Source organism: Centroberyx gerrardi, chromosome 11, assembly GCF_048128805.1.
Source record: "Centroberyx gerrardi isolate f3 chromosome 11, fCenGer3.hap1.cur.20231027, whole genome shotgun sequence".
Taxonomy (NCBI): Eukaryota; Metazoa; Chordata; class Actinopteri; order Beryciformes; family Berycidae; genus Centroberyx; species Centroberyx gerrardi.
Window position 1 is genome coordinate 22323600 of NC_136007.1, and position 19242 is coordinate 22342841.

At 42.2% G+C, this 19242-nt stretch overlaps 2 protein-coding genes across 3 annotated transcripts; one reads left to right on the forward strand and one right to left on the reverse strand.

Moving 5' to 3' along the window:
* Positions 1-60: 60 nt before the first annotated feature.
* On the reverse strand, positions 61-14399 carry myo19 (myosin XIX). Its single transcript, XM_071901520.2, has 24 exons — positions 14177-14399; positions 12014-12161; positions 9499-9647; positions 9266-9379; positions 9021-9153; positions 8865-8934; positions 8643-8745; positions 8317-8413; positions 8138-8214; positions 7953-8043; positions 7345-7510; positions 6999-7072; positions 6778-6899; positions 6162-6275; positions 5887-6063; positions 5668-5805; positions 5433-5540; positions 5244-5314; positions 5072-5151; positions 4139-4284; positions 3653-3782; positions 3184-3269; positions 2567-2890; positions 61-2461 (listed from the first exon to the last, which is right to left on the reverse strand). The coding sequence occupies exons 1-24, from the start codon at positions 14231-14233 to the stop codon at positions 2345-2347; spliced, it is 2892 nt and encodes a 963-aa protein (XP_071757621.2). The 5' UTR covers positions 14234-14399; the 3' UTR covers positions 61-2344.
* Positions 14400-16479: 2080 nt separating this feature from the next.
* LOC139913545 (glucosaminyl-phosphatidylinositol-acyltransferase PIGW) lies at positions 16480-19088 on the forward strand. 2 transcript variants are annotated; one of them, XM_071901591.2, is made up of 2 exons: positions 16480-16593; positions 17045-19088. In XM_071901591.2, exon 2 carries the CDS (start codon positions 17048-17050, stop codon positions 18524-18526), a length of 1479 nt encoding a protein of 492 aa, XP_071757692.1. In that variant the 5' UTR covers positions 16480-16593; positions 17045-17047; the 3' UTR covers positions 18527-19088. The 2 variants fall into 2 exon arrangements, with proteins under 2 accessions (XP_071757692.1, XP_071757699.1); XM_071901598.2 differs by having other exon boundaries at positions 17057-19087.
* The last annotated feature ends 154 nt before the right edge of the window (positions 19089-19242 follow it).

Here is a 19242-nt window from a genome sequence, read left to right on the forward strand (position 1 = left end):
AGTTTGTGCTTTAAAGATTTTATTTAAACTGACAACACAATCATAATTAAACATTTATTTCAACACAAAGATAATACAAAAGTTATTGTACACTGATCTCTTGGTACAGCTGACGTAATACATGAAACAAGACATTTGGTCTGAGTATAAAGCTTCCAAAGTATATACTGATAATAAGAGGTCAACAAATATTGAAGTGACACTAAGTCTAGATGGTTGTAAAAGGTAATAAAAAAATCGAGTGGGAATTATTCAACAAGCAAATGGGGACATGCTCGCAATCAACAGAGCTGTCAGATCCAAAGCTACAGCAGAGACATCAGGTGCTTCCTTTACTGCATCATTTGGTTAAAAGTAAAACTTCCTGCAGCAAGATGAAGTTTTGAATATTGATAATGAAGCTTGGTCCCTGTATAAGCATGTCAGTTTAAAGACAACAACATCAGTGTTCTCCCACACAAAACACTGCAGTGTAACATGAGATTTTGATGTATTTTACAGTACTTGCATTGCTTTGAGCTGTAGTTGATAAAATGCTTGTTTGGTCTGTCATCTGAAATATCCAGACATAAAAGCAGAAAGTGGTGTAATCAAAACATATTTCCCTGACGTGCATTTTACCAGCACCCTTTATCAAACACTTAGAGAGAGCAGCAATTTGAATATGACCTGGTTTATCCTCTTCCTGTTTGTGTGTCTGCTTCAATGTGTATGTCAGCTGTGTATGGGCTTTATGTGCAATATGTGCGCTTAATATGTGCAACGCTTGCTTAATGTGTCATTTGTTTTCCACCGGGGAACACATTGGAAATGAATGCTTCTAATATACTTTGCACCATTCATGTGTGCATCTGAATGGATATTTTATCATGTATTTACACCCAAAAAGAAGTCAATCAAATCACCCATAAATAAATAAATACACTAATACCCCATTGTGAGTTAAATCCGGATTTTAAGAAAGGCACTTGTCAAAGGACCAAGACTTTCAACAACGATCAAATGCTCCAAAAAGGCAACAACTAGAAAAACACTTGTGGTCTTTGGTTTTTAAAAGTGCTTAGATTGTGCCACGTGATAGAGCCGGTTTACATAACAATTCTGTTCAGTGTAGCGCATTTTGTCCAGGACCAAATATAGCGCTGTAAAGTGGGGGTGTAGTTCAACTAAGGGGACTGAAAAATGTTGTTAGTGCCCCGTTATTTCCATTTTTTGTTAATTTCTTGCATTTTCCATCAATTCTATATCATTTGTGGTTTTGTTTCAAGCCATATGATGAAGTGGTACGAGATAAACAAAGAGACAACTATCAGTGAAATGTAACTGTGATGCAGAGTGCAGCTTGTGCGTTTTTTGTCTGTTAAATGACCTGCAAATAGCCTCAAGATACACTTACCTAAACAAAACATAAATATAATGGATATTAAGGTTTGAAAGATTTAACTAAGTTCTATTTAACATTAGCTTGCCTGTTGCAATTCTATACCTTTCTTCTAGTTTTGTTTTAGGCCATCAAATCAAATGTAAAATTTTTGCAACAAAGTCAGAAAAAGATCACATTTCTTTTGGTGAACTGTCAACTGGAAGACTATGCAGTTTGTGTTTTTTTCCCCTTTATATTTTCTGGATGATTTTAGACAAAAGTAAAGCATAATGAATCAGGTATTGCTATGTTCCTTGTCCTTCATTGACATTATCATCATACACGACTTCACGTCCCATGTGGGAGATTGCAAAACTTTCCTACACGTGGGACACATGCCATATGTTCCACAAACGGCCCTGAAAGACCCACTTATCTCAAACATACCAAAGCAATTTTTTTAGATAGTCTACTGACTGAGATGCTGAATTTCAGCTATGATTTTTGAGTCTCTGATAACCCTAGAGGCCACTACAGATCATTTTAGATAATAAGGTCAGGCTCTTCTAAGATCTCCTGTAACCTAAAAACATCATTATACAATGGTGCAAATAGGAAGTTTTAGTTAAATGGCAATTTTTCAAAAAAGTTGGATGCTATGGGCTGTATCAGTAGTTCATGATTGGTTACATGTTACTCTCCTTTTGAATATCGCAGCATAACAAGATAACCTTTGGCATCCTTAGCATCTTTACAAAGGTTCATTTGAGCTCTAAATAGTCATCAACTTAAACACCGAGTAAGTTAGATGCAAAAATAAGTTGATTATGCAAAGTGGCAGTGTAAAATCTCAAGTTTGTTCCCTCTATTTAAAATTGTGGATGAGCAGCTGTTCCATTTGTTCCATTGCAAAGGCAACTAGCCTTCATCTGTGTCCATGAAAGCCTTAGTGTTATGTAAAGAGAGGGAGCTCTTAACAGATTACAAGGTTTTCTCAAGCAGGATCTGGTTGAATCCTGTCACTCCATTGCTCACCAGGTCTGGATGCATGTCAGCATAGAGAAGTGGAGATCGCCGATAGTGCATCTTTATAGATCCCTGAGGGGAGAAAGGAAAAAAAACATAATATCACCTGTCTCGCATAAAGAAAAGCTATAGGTGATGATGGATGTATTTCACTAAGAAATTTGGATGTATCCTCACCCTGGGTTTAGCCCTTATGGAGGCAAGCCCCTGCTTGTACTGGTTGGTCTCCACCTTGTACTCCCCTCTCCGGGAGGGCAGGCTGAGGGAGGCCATGACAGACATCATCTTCTGGAAGCCGGTGGCAGTCAGAGACACGGTGATGGACGGGGCTGAGGCCAGAGCCAGGCCCATGGGCCACCCTCGCACCGTGACTGGCTCCTGGATGGTGGAGAGCTGCACCGAGCCTCGCTCCCTGACGACAGGGTTCAGCACGGGCATGTCCTCCTCCACAAGCTGCTTCGCATCATCCAGCTCTGCCTCGGCCAAGGAATTCAATAACGCCTGCCATAACAAGAACAAAACACAGCCATTTACAAATTATTTACAACTTCACAAGGAGAACTAGCTAGAAAATACTGTATGATTTGGAGTATGAAATCATGAGTGACATTAAAATAAAATTCATACCCATCATCACAAAAATCGTACTTATTCCATTAGCACCATCAAAACATTAAACTGTGCTGAAAGTAGTTGCTACATTGTCATGTCACAGAGTCCCATCATAAAAATGTTAATATTCAGACTTTTGCTTGACTCTACAGATGGTGTGATGTTTTCTTTCTACTGCTCACCCTCCACCTCCTCCAGGCGGTCTGGATGACTGCAGCTGCGCTGTGCCATCTCTGGACCTGCCTGCGGACCAGCCATGACCGCACCGCTGCAGGGAGCACAAAGCACAAAGCTTCAACATTTGACTGAAAAAAACTAAGCCATTTACACACTGCAAGTGCAATCTATGCACCATATTGTACCACTGTTGGGATGAATGTTTTTATATCCTTTGTGAGGGAGACTAGCATCCAGAACATCTCTCATTAACAGGTGATGAGATGAGCTGCGATTATCTGTGACGGGTTCTGTTGCTTCTGCAGGGATAAGCACAGTCAACCTGAGACGGTGTGTACAGACTCCACCAGCTGGCGCCTGCTGGCCAGACAGTCGCGTCGTAGCGAGCAGACACAGTGGGAGCGAGGCCAGTGAACTCTACTGTTTACACTGAGCTCACTCGGCAGTGCCAGGCCAGGGCATTAAGGGCTTTACCTGCTTGGACCTGGGTGGCGGCCCGTCTCCGGGCGAGGCGTCTGCGCCGTTGGTGCCTTCGCCAGCAGCACTGAATAGAGAAGGCCCACTGGGATAGGATCTTCTTTCTCTGATCCTCCAGAAACTCCAGCTGCGGGACAGATCAGATCAGATCAGTACTCTTGATTAGACCAGAGCCCAAACCTGCTCTACACTCCTGATTAGCAATAGCTTTAACATTTACCACAACACCTGCTAAGCATTAGATGACCATATTTAGACCGAGAAGATAAATTCAACTGAATTAGAAGCTATTAGCATTATGTAGCAAATCTGAAAATGTTTTCCCACACATTTTTGCATTAAGGTACATCCACTTGATGAAAGTATGTGTAAGAATGTGTCTGTGTGTGTGTGTGTGTGTGTGTGTGTGTGTGTGTGTGTGTGTGTGTGTGTGTGTGTGTGTGTGTGTGTGTGTGTGTGTGTGTTTGTGTACAAATGACTGACCATGAACTGGGTCAGAAAAACTTTAGTCCTTCCACAGTGCACCAATGAGCTGCGTGTTTCCCTGTCAAGAGCCTGGCTTTGTAACACCACTCTGAGAAGCTTGTCCACCGCTGGCCGAAGACCGTCCTTGCTGTCAGCCTCCACATCTGAGACAGGGGGGCAACCAGGAATTAGACCGGGCCGAAACAGTCATTTTAAGCACTAGAGACACAATTCAAGTTGGACAACAGAGCCAGTAGCCAGGGTGCAGGCCTAGTGCTGAGCTGCACTCCACTAGTCTAGAGATGCAGTACATTTTTGGCAGTAAATGTCGGTTGGTTAGTTAACACACACACAGTTTAGGTGCAAAGCCACAGACCAAGTAGAAATGCAACACAGACATCAACAGCACTGGTACCACAGAACACTGATATGATTGCTGTGGAATTTGAGGTGAATGTTGGCAATGCATCTTTCAAACCTGATAACATGCAAGTGTAAATCAAGGACAGACAGTAGAGATGTGAAGTATGCCAAAGCATTTGGCGGTGTTCAGGGTTAGTGAGCAGGCTCCTCAAACGTTAATATAACAAGCAGCCCAACAGTGGATCATGACAAATATCAAAGCTCAAGCAAACAATAATCAAGTAGACCAATATAACAAATACATTAAACAACATGCAAAGCAGGTACTGATGGTCAGAAATGCATGCATTTACCTGAAAAGTTCTAAAAGGAGTTGCAAAGTTTTGTTAGAAAAGTCCTGTTTTTATGCACCAAATTGAAAAGTCCCAAGGAGAGTAGAGAATTGAGGACCAAATCTAGTAAGAGGGCTAGTGAAGGAAAAGGAGAATAAACCAGCAGACCTAAAGAGAGGAAATAAAATCACTTTTTTGTCAACTGTAAACATGCTTAAATTGACCTCAACTGCATCAAGCCAGAAACCGTACTTACTGCCATAATGAGCTCCTGACTTGAACACTGAAGATTCAGAAATCAGTCCATACCGTTGTATGAAGCCTTTGAAAGGAATTCTGCACAACAAAACAGAAATGACAAGTCAACCAAAAACCAACAGAAATGAAGCAATGAAGACTAGAGTGAAACAAAGACAAAAATGTGTTACCGTATTGGAAACCCTGCAGCACTAATGTGTATGGTCTCCACAATCCCACAGGCCTCCAGCTGCATAATAACCTGACAACAGACAGGAAAGGTCCTCATTAAGAGTTTTTCCTATTGTGAAAATAGAAAGCACTAATATCCACTGTATCATCTTCAATCACCCCACCAGATACCAGTGCAGAGCATCTACCTCCTCCTTTTTGAAGGTCATCGGCTTGCAGTCCGGGTTAGGTTTGATGCAGCGGGTGTAATGGGGAGTTGTGGTGTGGAGGATCTTCATCAGGCTCTCCAGAGAGTTCTACAGTCAGAGATGAACATCATCAGTGCCATGACAAGATCCAGTGTGGCTAAATTCTGCCAGGAGGAGCACTAGAGGCCCTAACAAGCTTCATAATCCTGGTAATAATGGTTGAGTTGACTCCCACCTTGAACTTGGAGACCACAGTGACTTTACTGAGCCCCCTGGATGTTGGGTTCTCAGTCTCCTTGTCAGCGAAGATCTGGTGAAGCAGAGGGTCGTCAGACTTCTGCAGCAGGTCGATGAGCTCTGGTGGCACCGGGTCCTACAGCAGGAAATCCAGCAGAAAATTAATGGATGGGTCAATGGTCAACTTAATTTAACAGCTACCGACTTTCTTGCATACCTTGTTTTTCTCCATCATGCCCTCTATCTGGTAGTTGACTCTGCCAGCATAATGGGCCACAGTAAAGTGCGGCTCCTTGCTGAACTTATCCCAGCTGATGTTGGCGTTGTCAGAGAGCTCCTTCTCCAGACGGGTCCTGAACTTTTTGGCGTCTGAGGCGCGATTGAGACGACATTCCTGGATAGGCGGGTAAGAAGTTGTACAAAATCCATCTACTCTTGATAATACTTTAAATCAATCAATTCATGCACAAGTCATGAAAAAGACCAGCAGACCTCATTTAGAAGAGAAAGGACGCTGGTAGGGCTGCCCTCTATCAGGTCCAGACAGCTCTGGTTGTCCTGGTATTTGACGAAGGACCACTCCAACCCCTCTGACACATATTCCTCCTGGGAGGAGCAGATATGAAAGTAGATATTCAATCCCGCCAACCAAAGTGTTCACATACCCAAGGAAAAAACTATTCATCCAATTGAATTATAGGAAACCCATTATTTCACATCAGAGGCGAGGCAAGACAAACATTATCATATCCGCTCATTTCATCTTCAGATTATCAACTAATCGGATAATCAAATGACTTTAAATGAAATGACAGAATAAGAACAAAAATAAGAATAGAATAGAATAGGAAGAATAAAAAAAATAGAGGGATAAAGAGGAATAGTGCTTTAAGTAGAAGCTATGCTGAAACAATGCTTCCAACGTTTCATTAAAAGTGTTCACAGACTGTTCTATTAGAGTTTTCCACAGACAGAGGGTCGTAAAGACTGAACGAAGCCTCCATAAGTCTCTGAGCCCCAGAGGTCGAGACAACAAGGAGAGGACCATCAGAGCGTCTGAGGCTCTGCTGAGGTCTCTGCATGGAAACAGCAAGCTGAGAAGAGCTACCTGCTGGGCTCTGAGATAGTGGGCCACAAAGTGCTGCTGGAGTTTCTCATTGGCGTAGTTGATGCACAGCTGCTCCAGGTTATTGATCTGAAAGCACTCAAACCCGTACACATCTAGAAGACCTGGAGATCACAGAGAGGACTGTGTGAGCTTGAACAAAGAGACTAAAGAAAGACAGATAGGTATGTATGCAACATAGTCAAAGAAAATAATTTTTGTACCTATGAAATTGCACCAAGTGGAGTTGTCTGCACATATGCTGTTGTTGATGAATGTAACCAGCCATTCAAATAATCTGTTAAAGAAAATAACTCAATTAATCCCCCAAAAATAGAGACAGCCAATAATTATAAACAGTGACTAAAGGGCATGTCTCCCTTACTGTGTACAGTACACAAAACGGGTATGATGGTTTCACATTTAAGTGGTTGATAGAAAGGAATGTTTGATAACAGAGGCTCGGCCGCAGCGCAAACACAAGCTCCAGCATGACCAGCGCTTTTCACTCAATATTATCAGTCTGACAAATTTCCATGATCTGTTTGCAAATCAAATCCTCATTCTTACTGGGCGTAGATGACCTTGGCCAGGCAGTCTCTCCTAACGCTGCACTCGGACTGGGAGCAGGGCTTGAGGACGCTCTGCTTCCCGGCCTTCAGCGTCCTCACTCTCAGACAGGTCTGCAGCTCCTCCACAGGGACGCACAGCAGCCCAGCAGCCCGCTGCAAGAAGTCTGCCGAAGGCAACAGTGGAATTTCATGTATGTTGGTAATTGACGTCAGGGAGCACAGTGTCACGGAATTTATAATTTAATCCAGCAGCTGGCAATATGGGAATACAGTCCAATCGATTGCCAACAAAGGTTAGAGAAGCATTTTATTGTCAAAGTGGGGTGGACCCGCTCCGCCAGCCAGGCTACGAAAATGGGAAAATCTCTCCACACATACACACACAAACAATTAACATTATAATAATACCAGATTTTTACATAGAAATCAAACCCTTGTAAGAGTGTAAAAAAATGGTTTGTCAGAATGATGCCATACGGAACTAATCTCTTGAACAACATAGCTTTTGGATTGAAATCAGCATTAAAAACTTTGATAGAAGAGATTTCAAGCATTCTATGACTGGAATGCAAGTGACATTATGTGAAATAAAATCATATCCAATACCTTTAGATTGTTCCTCCAGGTTACAAGGTTGCGATTCATCCGTGGAGGAGGAGAAACTGACATTGCCCAGCTGCAAAATCCCTGCTAATATCTGTTACACCAAAGAGAAGAAATGAGATGCTATGCTTACAAAGAAAGATAATCAAGGACGCATATAAAGATAGATTTAAATATAAATACCTTACCTTAAATATTTGTCTCTGCCTCTCTGCATTAATGCCCAGGTGAATCATTGCCTCTACGGTCTCATGAAAACAATCTTCTGCAAAACATTCAAAGGAAGAGCAAAGTTACTCATGAAAATCACTGTTCAGAAAAAACAGATCAGTTTAAAAATGCCTAAATACAACAAATAAAGACCAACCCTCCACTGTTTTTTCAGCATTTGGAAGCCAGACAAACTGTTGGTCGTGTGGCATCCTCCACTCCTTTCTCTGCTCATCTGTGGCCCCTTTCAACATCTGAAACACAATAAGCTCTCAGCATCTATAGTGTATAAATAACAAATTGCAATACCATAACCTACAGCCACTTATAGCCCATTATAAACAGCAATAATTTACAGAACCAAATCACCCCACACTATACAAGAAATCTTCTTGTACAATGATCACCCATACTTAAATGTAGCCACGGTTCAACTGTCAAGAGTTCAGGATTACACATGAGATTTAGTGTCTTTTAACTTGCCTGGTAAAAGATGTGGAAGTTCCTCTCGTTAGCCGGCTGGCAGGCCACCCTGGTCTTCTCCAGCAAATACGTTTGCACCGACGCCCCCACTAACAGTTGACACCTTCATGACAAATAGCGTGTTTAGCTGAATAAACAGATCATCGGCCTGTCCTACACTTCCTCTCTGCAAAAATGAGCTGATGACATGCAGTGCAGTGATGAAGGAAGTACAAGAGGTACCTGTCTAGCTGGAGCTGGATGTACTTTCCAAAGCGACTGCTGTTGTTATTCCGCAGAGTACAGGCGTTGCCTACACAGGGGATAAAGCTTTGACTGAGTGACGGTCCACAGCAACAATGTTCAAGTCAACAAGAAACCAGTGGCAAGCCGTCTCACCAAAAGCTTCCATGATGGGGTTGGAGTCCAGCACCCTCTTCTCGATCCGCTCCACCGTGTTCTGACTCTTCACCACTGAGGAGGAGGCGGCCACAGTGGCGTAGTATTTCATCAGGCAGCGGGACGTCCAGGTCTAGAATGTAGAAAGAAGATCATTCAGAGACCACCAAGAATCAGAGCTCAGCCTGGCAAAATAAATCACTAGTCAACTAATAATAAGCATAACATAGTATGTGTTGATTCACCTTTCCTGCGCCGCTCTCACCACTGACCACCAAGGACTGGTTGACCGGCTCCAGCTGGCCCTGCACATTCCTGTAGGCCTCTTCCGCCACAATAAAGATATGTGGTTTGAACTCCTGTGGAGAACAATATCACAGACATGTTAAATGTAATGTCACTGCTTCTTCTTTAATACCAGCAGAACGTGTGTAAGTCAGTTTGATAACGCCAAGAGACCAGTGTGATCAGTAAATACCTGAGGCTGAGTTGCAGAGTGATACTCCTTCATCACATCCAGAGAGTAAAGGTCTGGGATGGGCTGGAAGGGGTTGAGTGCCACCAAGGTGCAGCCCGCATGGGTGTAAAACACCTTCACACTGTACCTGGCCTGCAGGCATTTCAGCACTGCCAGAGAAATAAACAGGATGTATTCATTAGCATTGGGCACACATAGGAAAAGCTTGAAGGAATAAGAAATCCCCAAACAGAACAATGAGCTTAACAAGTCTCAAAACTGAATGTCACTGACAGAAAGTCAGAAAGGTGAATAAACTGATATCATTTCTGATACAATCTCATTTTTAGAGGGGTGTCAGGTCAGGTGTTTTCAGTCTCAAAACCTACATGCTAAACAATACTAACCAACACCACTGGAGGCGACAACAGGAGAATACCCAAGAACTAGATTCATTTGATCCAAAGGCTTTCTCCACTGAGCCACCAGAACGCCCCCCAGAAGCTTTCTGGCAACATGCAGCCCAACTTGTAGTCAAAACCACCAGCAAATTTCCTGGGAGGTTCTGGGGTCTGACGGGTCTTCTCATACTGATAAATCCAGTATCATGGATAGATAGATAAATAGATAGTTTTTGTGAGCCTACTCCAGTCAGATCAGTAAACCACAGGTCAGAGTTGATGACTCTAAACATGGCTCCACTCTAAACACGACAATTTGTAAATCTAAGACAGCTCCAATGCTCCAGACCACTAAAATGGCAAAGGATATGGCTATGGATATGATGTGTCACCTGTAGCATTTCTGAAAAATATTAAAGCTCTGAATGCACTGTTCAAACTCTTTGACTATTGCTTTGAACATGACATCATCCAAACAATATGGAAATACAGCATAATCGACCCTACAGCCTATTAACCTATTAACCAGAGAAGAGTCCTGCTGCAGTACCATGGTATTAGCCTGACCTCTACTGTTAATAAGCTGTACTGTTGTGTTTTGTTTGACAGCATTTTCTTTGGGCTGAAAAAAGTAACAGCATAGCAGATTAACTAAAGCCCTTCAGAGAGAAACAGAGCTGCCTTTATGATATCAAAACATTAACTACAATTATAGATTCAATGGAAATTTAAAAAGTCTCTGTTCTTTTATAGACTTCTCTAAAGCTTTTGACCACATTAATAGAGCTATGTGAAGTAAGCATGACGGTCTTGTTATGGTAAGACTAAATGGCTGCCTAACTGACTGGTGCCTTGCTAATAGTAGTTCAAAACAGGGCTACATCAATTTTATTTTAATGGGCATCAACAATCTAGCAATCAAAGCTTTATGGTGTCTGTATGTATTCTTTTATATGCCAAGGACATTGCACTAGTTCTCTCAATCAGAATGAGAGCTGCAAGAAATGTTTTGTATTGTTTTGAAATGGTACAAACAATGGAGAGTGAAAATGAAAACTGATAAAACAAAATGTTGCACATTATAGAAACTTTTCAATTCATATATCATGCTTCCCATTTACCTATGGCCCTACTACATCACAACTTTATAATGAAATAAATGAATACAAGTATCTGGCTGATTATCACTGTTTTTTGGGTATGTGTCTGTTAAGTATATAGTCAACAAAGCAAACCATGCCCTTGGTTCTGTGTTTAATGCCCCCATAATGTTACATCAGAGCAATTATTCATGCATTAATGCTGTGTTTATCATCCCTGCAGATTTTATCTTGACATGGGTAAATACACACCAAATACTGCAATCCAAGGTGACATGAGCTGGAAAACATTTGTGTCACCACTGGCTGTGTATTAAGTTTATGCAACATGTCAAACAAGCGTCTTTGTGAAATGTTTAGTTTCATGGGCTACAACATGCTCCAACAACAAAGAATTTTATATGCAATTCAAAATAAATTATTTAGCACAAATAACACATCCCATTTATCTGCTCATCGCAGACTTAGAAACGGCACTGTCAGGGAATAATGAATTTTCTATCGGTGTCATCTTTTCTGTAGTTATAATCGGGTGTACTTGACTTTGCACCCTCTTCTCTTCACCCTCTACCTCTCTAAGCTCTCATTGACACACTGCCACATACAATGGCAGCCTCTCCCTTGGGCTCAGACAGATCATGAATCAGACTGTTGGAAGCATTGCAGCCTAAAAAACTGGCAAGAGCTTTTATCAACATTTCTGACATCAGATAAGTGAGAGAAGTCTCTGCGTAAAAGCCCTGACCTTCACTGTTCTTCTCACTATTAGCACACTTTCTGCTTGGGAGTAACAAGCCTGTTGTCTTCTTGACTTGGTTATGAAGTTAAGAACAAGCCTTGTTCATTAGCTACCACTGCAACCAGGACTAGAAGCAGCCACAGAGAAAAATGAGCAAATGTGACTGAAAACTCACAATAGGTAAAACGACTCAAGGGTGACCCACTCCATCAGCAGGCGCTACCACCAATCCCTGTGATACAATATCTCTTCAAAGCGGTTCCAGAGGCCCACATCATTACAGCCCTACTTGTTACCTGTTGTTGGGGTCACTGGGTTGACTTTGGTGAGGTCGTCGTAGGTGTGGAGCTGGTCTTCGTCTACCAGGAAGGCCTGGATTTCTCCCTCCAGTGAATCATTCAGAGACTGGCGATGAGGATGGACTTTCTTGCCCACTCCCTTCGCCTATATGGAGGAGGCAAAGAGTGAGTCAAACACACAAAGAGAAGAGACACTGTGCTCAAAACTTGAGCTGGCACAAGTGTTGGTACAATAATAAACATGTTAATTAGGGATACCAAAGAATTTAACAATTTATATAGGTACATTTTAGGCATTTAGTCTGTGCTCTCGTCCACGTAGTGACTTACAATCAATGCATAAACAGAAAAAGCTTAAATTCTTGATCATAATGGATAGAGATGTGCAGGATGATGAAATAAGAGTCAGGGAGAAAAGGTAGAAGGTTCTTTATGTATATATCCTTTGTTATTCCTATGGTCTAGAACAGTCTAATCAATATTTATAACATGAACTCTCTCCAAAAGCCAGAAACCAGACAACTGAGAGCCAAACCAGTGATGTCTTTGAGTCTGAAGACAATACATTTAGAAAGATGGCAAAGGTAGTATTCTCAGTATGAGGATACATTTCCTGGCTCTGAACTGACACCAGTATGACAAAATAAAGTTTATTTAGGCATTAAAAAGTCAAACATTATGTGGGTCCATAAAATCAGTGTAATATTTATGGTTTATGGAGCAGCTACACACTTTTCATCTCAATGCCATCATAGGTTCAAGTATTAGTTCTCGGCTTTGGGAGAGTCCGTGATCACAAATACTGATTACATACAAAGTATAAAAATTCTCATGGACACCAGGTCTTACACACATAATCTTTTTTCCAGAACCACTTATTGGTCAATGTGTCATGTGTAATTCACAGCGATCACAATTACTTAAGCCTGGACATAAGGAAGCCTACTTTATCCTGCCAAGATCACATGGCACTGGACCTGCAGCCTGACACTGTAAACAGTCTGAACTTGTAGAACTAGTGCAGACAGATGTAATCCATCACATTATCCGGCTATCGCTCATAATAGATTCTGCAAGGGCATCTATGATCACTTCTCCTCCGGACACTATTACACATAAAGTTAGTTTTAACCCAGCTAAATATCTTTAATGTTGTGAATTAAACACCGAACTCTACACTGCTAATAATTTGACCTGAGCACCTTGAGTTTCGCTATAACACATCATGATATAGGTTCTGGCAGTTTATAGAGTTTAGGTAAATTTTAGGTATATTAGATAATATAATGTTAGATTATCATTTTAGAAAGCATGGCGTCAAGTGGCTTGTTGTCATTTTAAAACGGCGGTTACACAACATTGTATGAAGAATGAGAGCAAAAATGCTTAATTAATATTTGATTTAAGCAATATAGTTATTGAACAATAGCTAAACAACGTGGTTGCTCAGCGACACCGGTATGACTAGCCCTGGAAACGTTACGTACTGTTCTCTCAAACCAAGCTTCATTCAAAAAACTGGCAATTTAATTTTGTCTTGCTCACTGGCAAACCTACTTAACCTCGTGGAACATAACTTCAAGACTTTTTTGTGAATATAAATTTGTGACACTAGCAGACTCGGCAAATGTATGATCCACCAAGCAGTGCCTATTTTAGTAAAAAAAATCACTTTTAGAACTAACGTAGTTAGTTTGCTTTTCCCCCACATTTTGCTTCGACCAAAACACACCGTGGTGGGCAGTCGCGAGCACTATGGCCCACTTCTATATACTGAAATTGTATTGAAATAACTGCTGCTTGGTGGATCACCTGTATGCCAAATTAACAACCGGCCACTGACGATTCGTAAAATGTCTCCTACTAGGTGTGTGCGTTTTGCGTATAAGCAAGGTAGCATTAAATTGCCAGATTTTTGAATTGAGTTTGGCGTAACGTTAACCCAACACACACCGGGGCGGCTTTGGGGTGAGTGTCGACTTTCAGCTAACGTTACCGCATATTTGTTATGTGGCGACACTAGTTGTACGTTTATCGGGTATTTTACAAAGGCTTTGAATGTGACTCAGCCAATCTGTTAAAGTTTTCATTAACTTTTAATTTGGTTAACTAAACTTCTGAGCCACTAGTGTTACTGTCGGCACAACGCTGGCAACTTACCTTTCCCCCTCCATGTCTATATCCTGCTCTAGTACGTTGGTCCTCCGCAGAATTCATGGATTTTAGCGTTACGGGTATTTTCTCCAGGGAATGTTCTTCACATCGATCACTAAAACTATGATAAAAACTGTTCTCTGCCTTCTAACAAAGACCAGTAGTTTATTAGTCTCACTCTGCCGCCATTAATCAAGACATTTTCCTCTGCTGTCATAAAATTCCACAAGGACAAGTATGACTTTTCTGTTCCCGGCTGCCTGCCTCCCTCCCTAACCACATCCACTTCTTCCCGCCCTCTTCCTGATGCTGCACAGGCCACGCCCACCAGAGCTGAAAACCACACGGGTAAACTTTGCCCTGAAGACAGACTTGAAGGCAGCCGGACTTGACCTGCATTCGCTGTAGGTTGGAACCCAGAAATCTCCAATTATACCCCTTTCCCCAATTTCCCTAGGTCGACACTCTCAGCTTCATATTCATGTCCTGATCTGACCTAGGGTTCAACTGATAAGGGTGTTTGGAGGCCTATACCAGTATTGGAGCTGCCGATAGACAATATTTTGTGCCAATATTCAATATCTTTAAATTTGATAATTTTCCCCCCAACAAATGACAAGTATTCAATGTTTCCCCAGAGTGTTATTTCTGTCAGTTTCATGGAGCAACGCTGCTGGATTGTCTGTCGAAGTTTCCTCCCTGTCAGTCAAGTAGGCTTTTCACATCAGCTCTGCTGCTGTCAGATAGATGGTTTATCTTCCTCCTTACTTTCAACATTTGTGGAGGTTTTTGAATAGTCATACTTGCACAGGATGCTGTGTCTTTTTAAGGCAGATAAAGTTGCTAAGTGTTTGGTTTTTTTCTCTGAAATATGAAATAAGATCAGTATTTGCTGAAATATGCTTATAGGGTGCTATTTGAATCTACTGTTTTGTTTTTTATAGTCATTTAGCTACAAGTCATTACTGAGGGCAAATGTTGCCCGTGTGAACTCGCTGCGCGCTTGCTCATTCAGGTACCTTCAGGGCACCTCGAAAATAAGATGTTTTGCTTCCCGTTTTGTGCTGTCAAAACTTGAAAACGTGTGTAAAGTATTCACTAGATATAACTAATCAAATAAATTTGGTAGAAAGCTGATTGATTTGAATTACAGACACATTCCATTACAATATTAGTGAAAAAGACAAATAGGCCAATAAGTAATGCAAGACCAGAGGCAATGTGGTGTAGGATATGTCTTTTCAAGCCTTGCAAACTGGGACAAAAATACCTGACTAGCAGTAATTGATTTAATCCCTAATCTGGGGCCAGTTGCATAAAGATAGACCTGGTCTTAGACTTAAATGTGACTTTAAGTCAAACTTGCTATAGACATTTATATTTACCTGTTCCTACTACTACTTGGTTGTTGTAGATCTCTAATGGGTTGTTTCTGTCTCTAAAGACTCGCTCTCTTCTTCGGACTCTTCCCAAAAACCAAAGATTTGGCATCTTGTATGAAACAGCTACAGTATTTAAACGTCCCACTCTGACAGTTAGGCCGACTCGTTGCCGTAACAACAAAATTCTTAACTCAAGATTAGCCAGGGGGAAGGTGGCTAACATTCCTACCTCAAAATAAGTCAGTTGTAATATTTAAGTAACAGACAGTCTTAATTAGACTATTCCAACCTGAGAATCTAAGACCAGTCTAAGGCTTAGTCTAGTCTTAAACTAGCTTTATGCAATTGTAGAGGCTGGAGATAGTCTAGCTAATGAGATAGTGAGAACTGCAGGCAATATGAGAGAGGGAGGCTGAGATCTTGTTGATATGTTCTCTCAGAATGACCATAAAGCAATACCATTGATTATTTTATTTTATGTTTTATTTTTTTTTAACAATCTGGTCTATCATTTGCAATGGCTGGATTTCTTTTCTATTTGTTTTAAGGTGCCCATTGTTGTAGAGAGTGATCAGTTTTAACAAAATTAAACTTCAAGATAAAACATGGTGATGAATTAGTGCACACATTCTGAACACAGTATGTGTGGATTATACTACATATAAAGGCAATGATACACGAGCAACACTTTGAGGCACTGTTGGCAATATTGATTTGATTTGATTTAAAAAAAAAAAAAAAAAAAAAAGATCCTTGCAATGCCTAATACTTCCCCCTAACACAGCCAAGGACGCAAGGAACCGCATGAGCTCGCTGCGGGGAACTCCGAGTCCCGGTTAGTCGGAAGTTTCCGGGAATCCGAGCCGTCTTGAATGCAGCATTGGAACCGCAGAACACGGAAATGAGCGACGCCAGTGTTGTGTGCGGAGCTTTCTGAAAACATGAAGCCTCTGTAAACAGCAATGCTGTAGTAAAAAAAAGAAAAGAAAAGGTATTTTTGAGTGAATCTGTATCCCACCACGCTTTTCAGACAAGCCCGTGGTAAGTACTGATATAACACGACTGACAAAGTGACAGGTAACGTGATGTTAACGTTGTAGGTTACTGGACTTGGCCCTGCCAGGACTGTAATATTGTAGAGCCTACCGGTTTGGCTAGTATTAGTGGGCTTGCTGAAAGCTAGTGCACTACTGTTCTTCAAATTAATCACATTAAGATTAGTATCTGAAAATATAATTGCTATTAGGCTACTACTAGGACTACTAATGTTACTACCACTGCTACTGCGACTACGACTACTACCACTGCTACTGCTACTACTACTACCACTGCTACTGCTACTACTACGACTACTGTTACTGCTACTACTACTGCTACTACTACTGCGACTGTGACTACTACTATTAAGAATAAGAATGAGTTAGAAAGATCTGGGAGATTGTTCAGCAGCCTTGCAGTTGTTGTGGTGAATAATGAACTTGAATGTTGGCAGGCGATGTCTCAGCGGGAACTGAAGGAGGCGTTCGTCAGCAACCTGAACGGGACCAGCCTGCAGGAAGTGGCCCTGGGCTCATTTCTGGCCCCAGTGTGCCTCATCAACAGAGCGGTGGTCCTGATTCTCTATCATCAGGGCACAGGGAGTCTCCCGCTGCCGTTCCCATGGATGTCTCACCTCCTCCTGGACTTCTCCACGGTCATCCTCCCCCTGGTCCTCTCCTGCACCATCCTGAGTGACATCCTTCACCAGGTCATCATGGGCCTGGCCTTGGTGTCGGGGTGCATGCTGTGCTTCATCTATCGCACCAACAGCCACCCGCAGAGCGCCGCCAAGAGCTTCCTCCAGACCCATGTTCAGAGCGACCAGATCCCCTTTGTGACTATCTTTCGAGTGCTCGTGAACGTGAAAACGGCCATCAGCATTCTGGCAGTGGACTTCAGCGTCTTCCCGAGGCGGTATGCTAAAACCGAAACCTACGGGACGGGGGTCATGGACTTTGGCGTTGGAGCTTATGTCTTTGCGAATGCCCTAGTCTGTCCAGAGGCACGGAGAAAGAACGTCTCGGGGTCCAAGATGAATCATGTCACCAAGCAGCTGCTGTCTGTCTGGCCCCTGGTCGTCCTGGGGATGGGAAGGCTGGCGAGTGTCAAAATGACCGGCTACCATGAGCATGTGACAGAATACGGCGTTCACTGGAACTTCTTCTTCACACTAGCCATAGTCAGAGTTGCGGCCTCTATGCTCTTGGCTCTACTCCCAGTCGGTCAGTCGTGGGTCTTTGCCCTGCTGATCGGCGGTCTTTACCAGTATGCTCTGGAGACAACAGGTCTCAAGTCTTTCCTCATCCACAACGACGACAGAGAGAAGGACTTTCTGCATGCCAACAAGGAGGGCATCTTCTCCGTCGTGGGCTACATCGCCATCTACATGGCGGGAGCTCAGATCGGACTGTATGTGATGCGGCCAAGAAGCCAAGTCAGAGAGTGGCTGAAAGCGATGGGCAGCCTCTTGTTGGGAAGCGGCGTGCTGTACGCTGCTTTGTTCACATGTCAGGCGCTTGTGGAGCCGGTGTCCCGCCGCTTGGCCAATCTACCTTTCTGCATCTGGAATGTCGCTCAGTCCTTGTTCTTTATGTCCTGCCTTGGCGTAGCTGATGTGATTTTGCTTTATTTCAAAAGAATGTCAGGCTGTCACTTTGTACCGTCGTCATGGAATTCGTATAAAAAAGAAGCGGACTCCCTTTCTGACAAAAAGAGAAGCGAGGTGGACGGACTTTGCCTCATTCAAGCGGTCAGCAGGAATCAGTTGTTATTTTTCATGCTCGCAAATGTAATGACAGGCTTGACCAACGTGTTGGTAGACACATTTAGTCGCAGTGACTCATTTTCGGTGTGTGTTTTGCTGTCATACATGTTCACAAATTGCTCTGTAATATATGTTTTACATCTCTGTGGGATTACAGTAAAATTCTGGTGAAGTTTGCTTTTGCAAAACTACAATATCACTTCATGCATTTTGAAATGTTTTGTGTGGCAGAGTGAAATACTGGAATTCAGAGCAATTAAAACATGGAGAAGATTTTTTTTTAATGTCATAAGATTTGAACTGTGATGCTTAAGTTACCTTTGTACATGCTGTGTGATGTTTATGCTCATATATGCTTATCTTAATAAAATGATGTCCCACAGCCAGTGAGGACATGGGCTATTACAAATACATCTGTGGCCAGGACACATTGCTGAATGTTCTTGAATGATTCACCTTTGACAATGTTATTTAAATGCAAATTAAATTTGTTAAATCACTGCATTTTCACTACTGAATAATATTACCTATTGTAAAGCACAGGCCTACTATGGTATTTTAAAGACTGGGTCAGTAGTAGGTCTGAGCTTTTCATAGGAGGAGAGCTAACATGAATTTTGTATGTCATGTCTGTAAACACTGGAGTAAAATAGCCTGCATTTGGAAATTGTAGAAACATGGCACTACATGTTCCATCTACCGATCAAACTCTTCAATAACATAAAAATAAGTAGCTGATTGTACCATTAAAGCCGACAGGTCTCTGACAGCTCTCTCCATGCAGCTGGATGCTTCTCGCTCACCTGCCACCTGCCTCCACTCTGGCGCCCCCTGGAGGCCACATGCATCATGAACGTCAGCTCATTACGTGCGTCTACGTGGTGAGG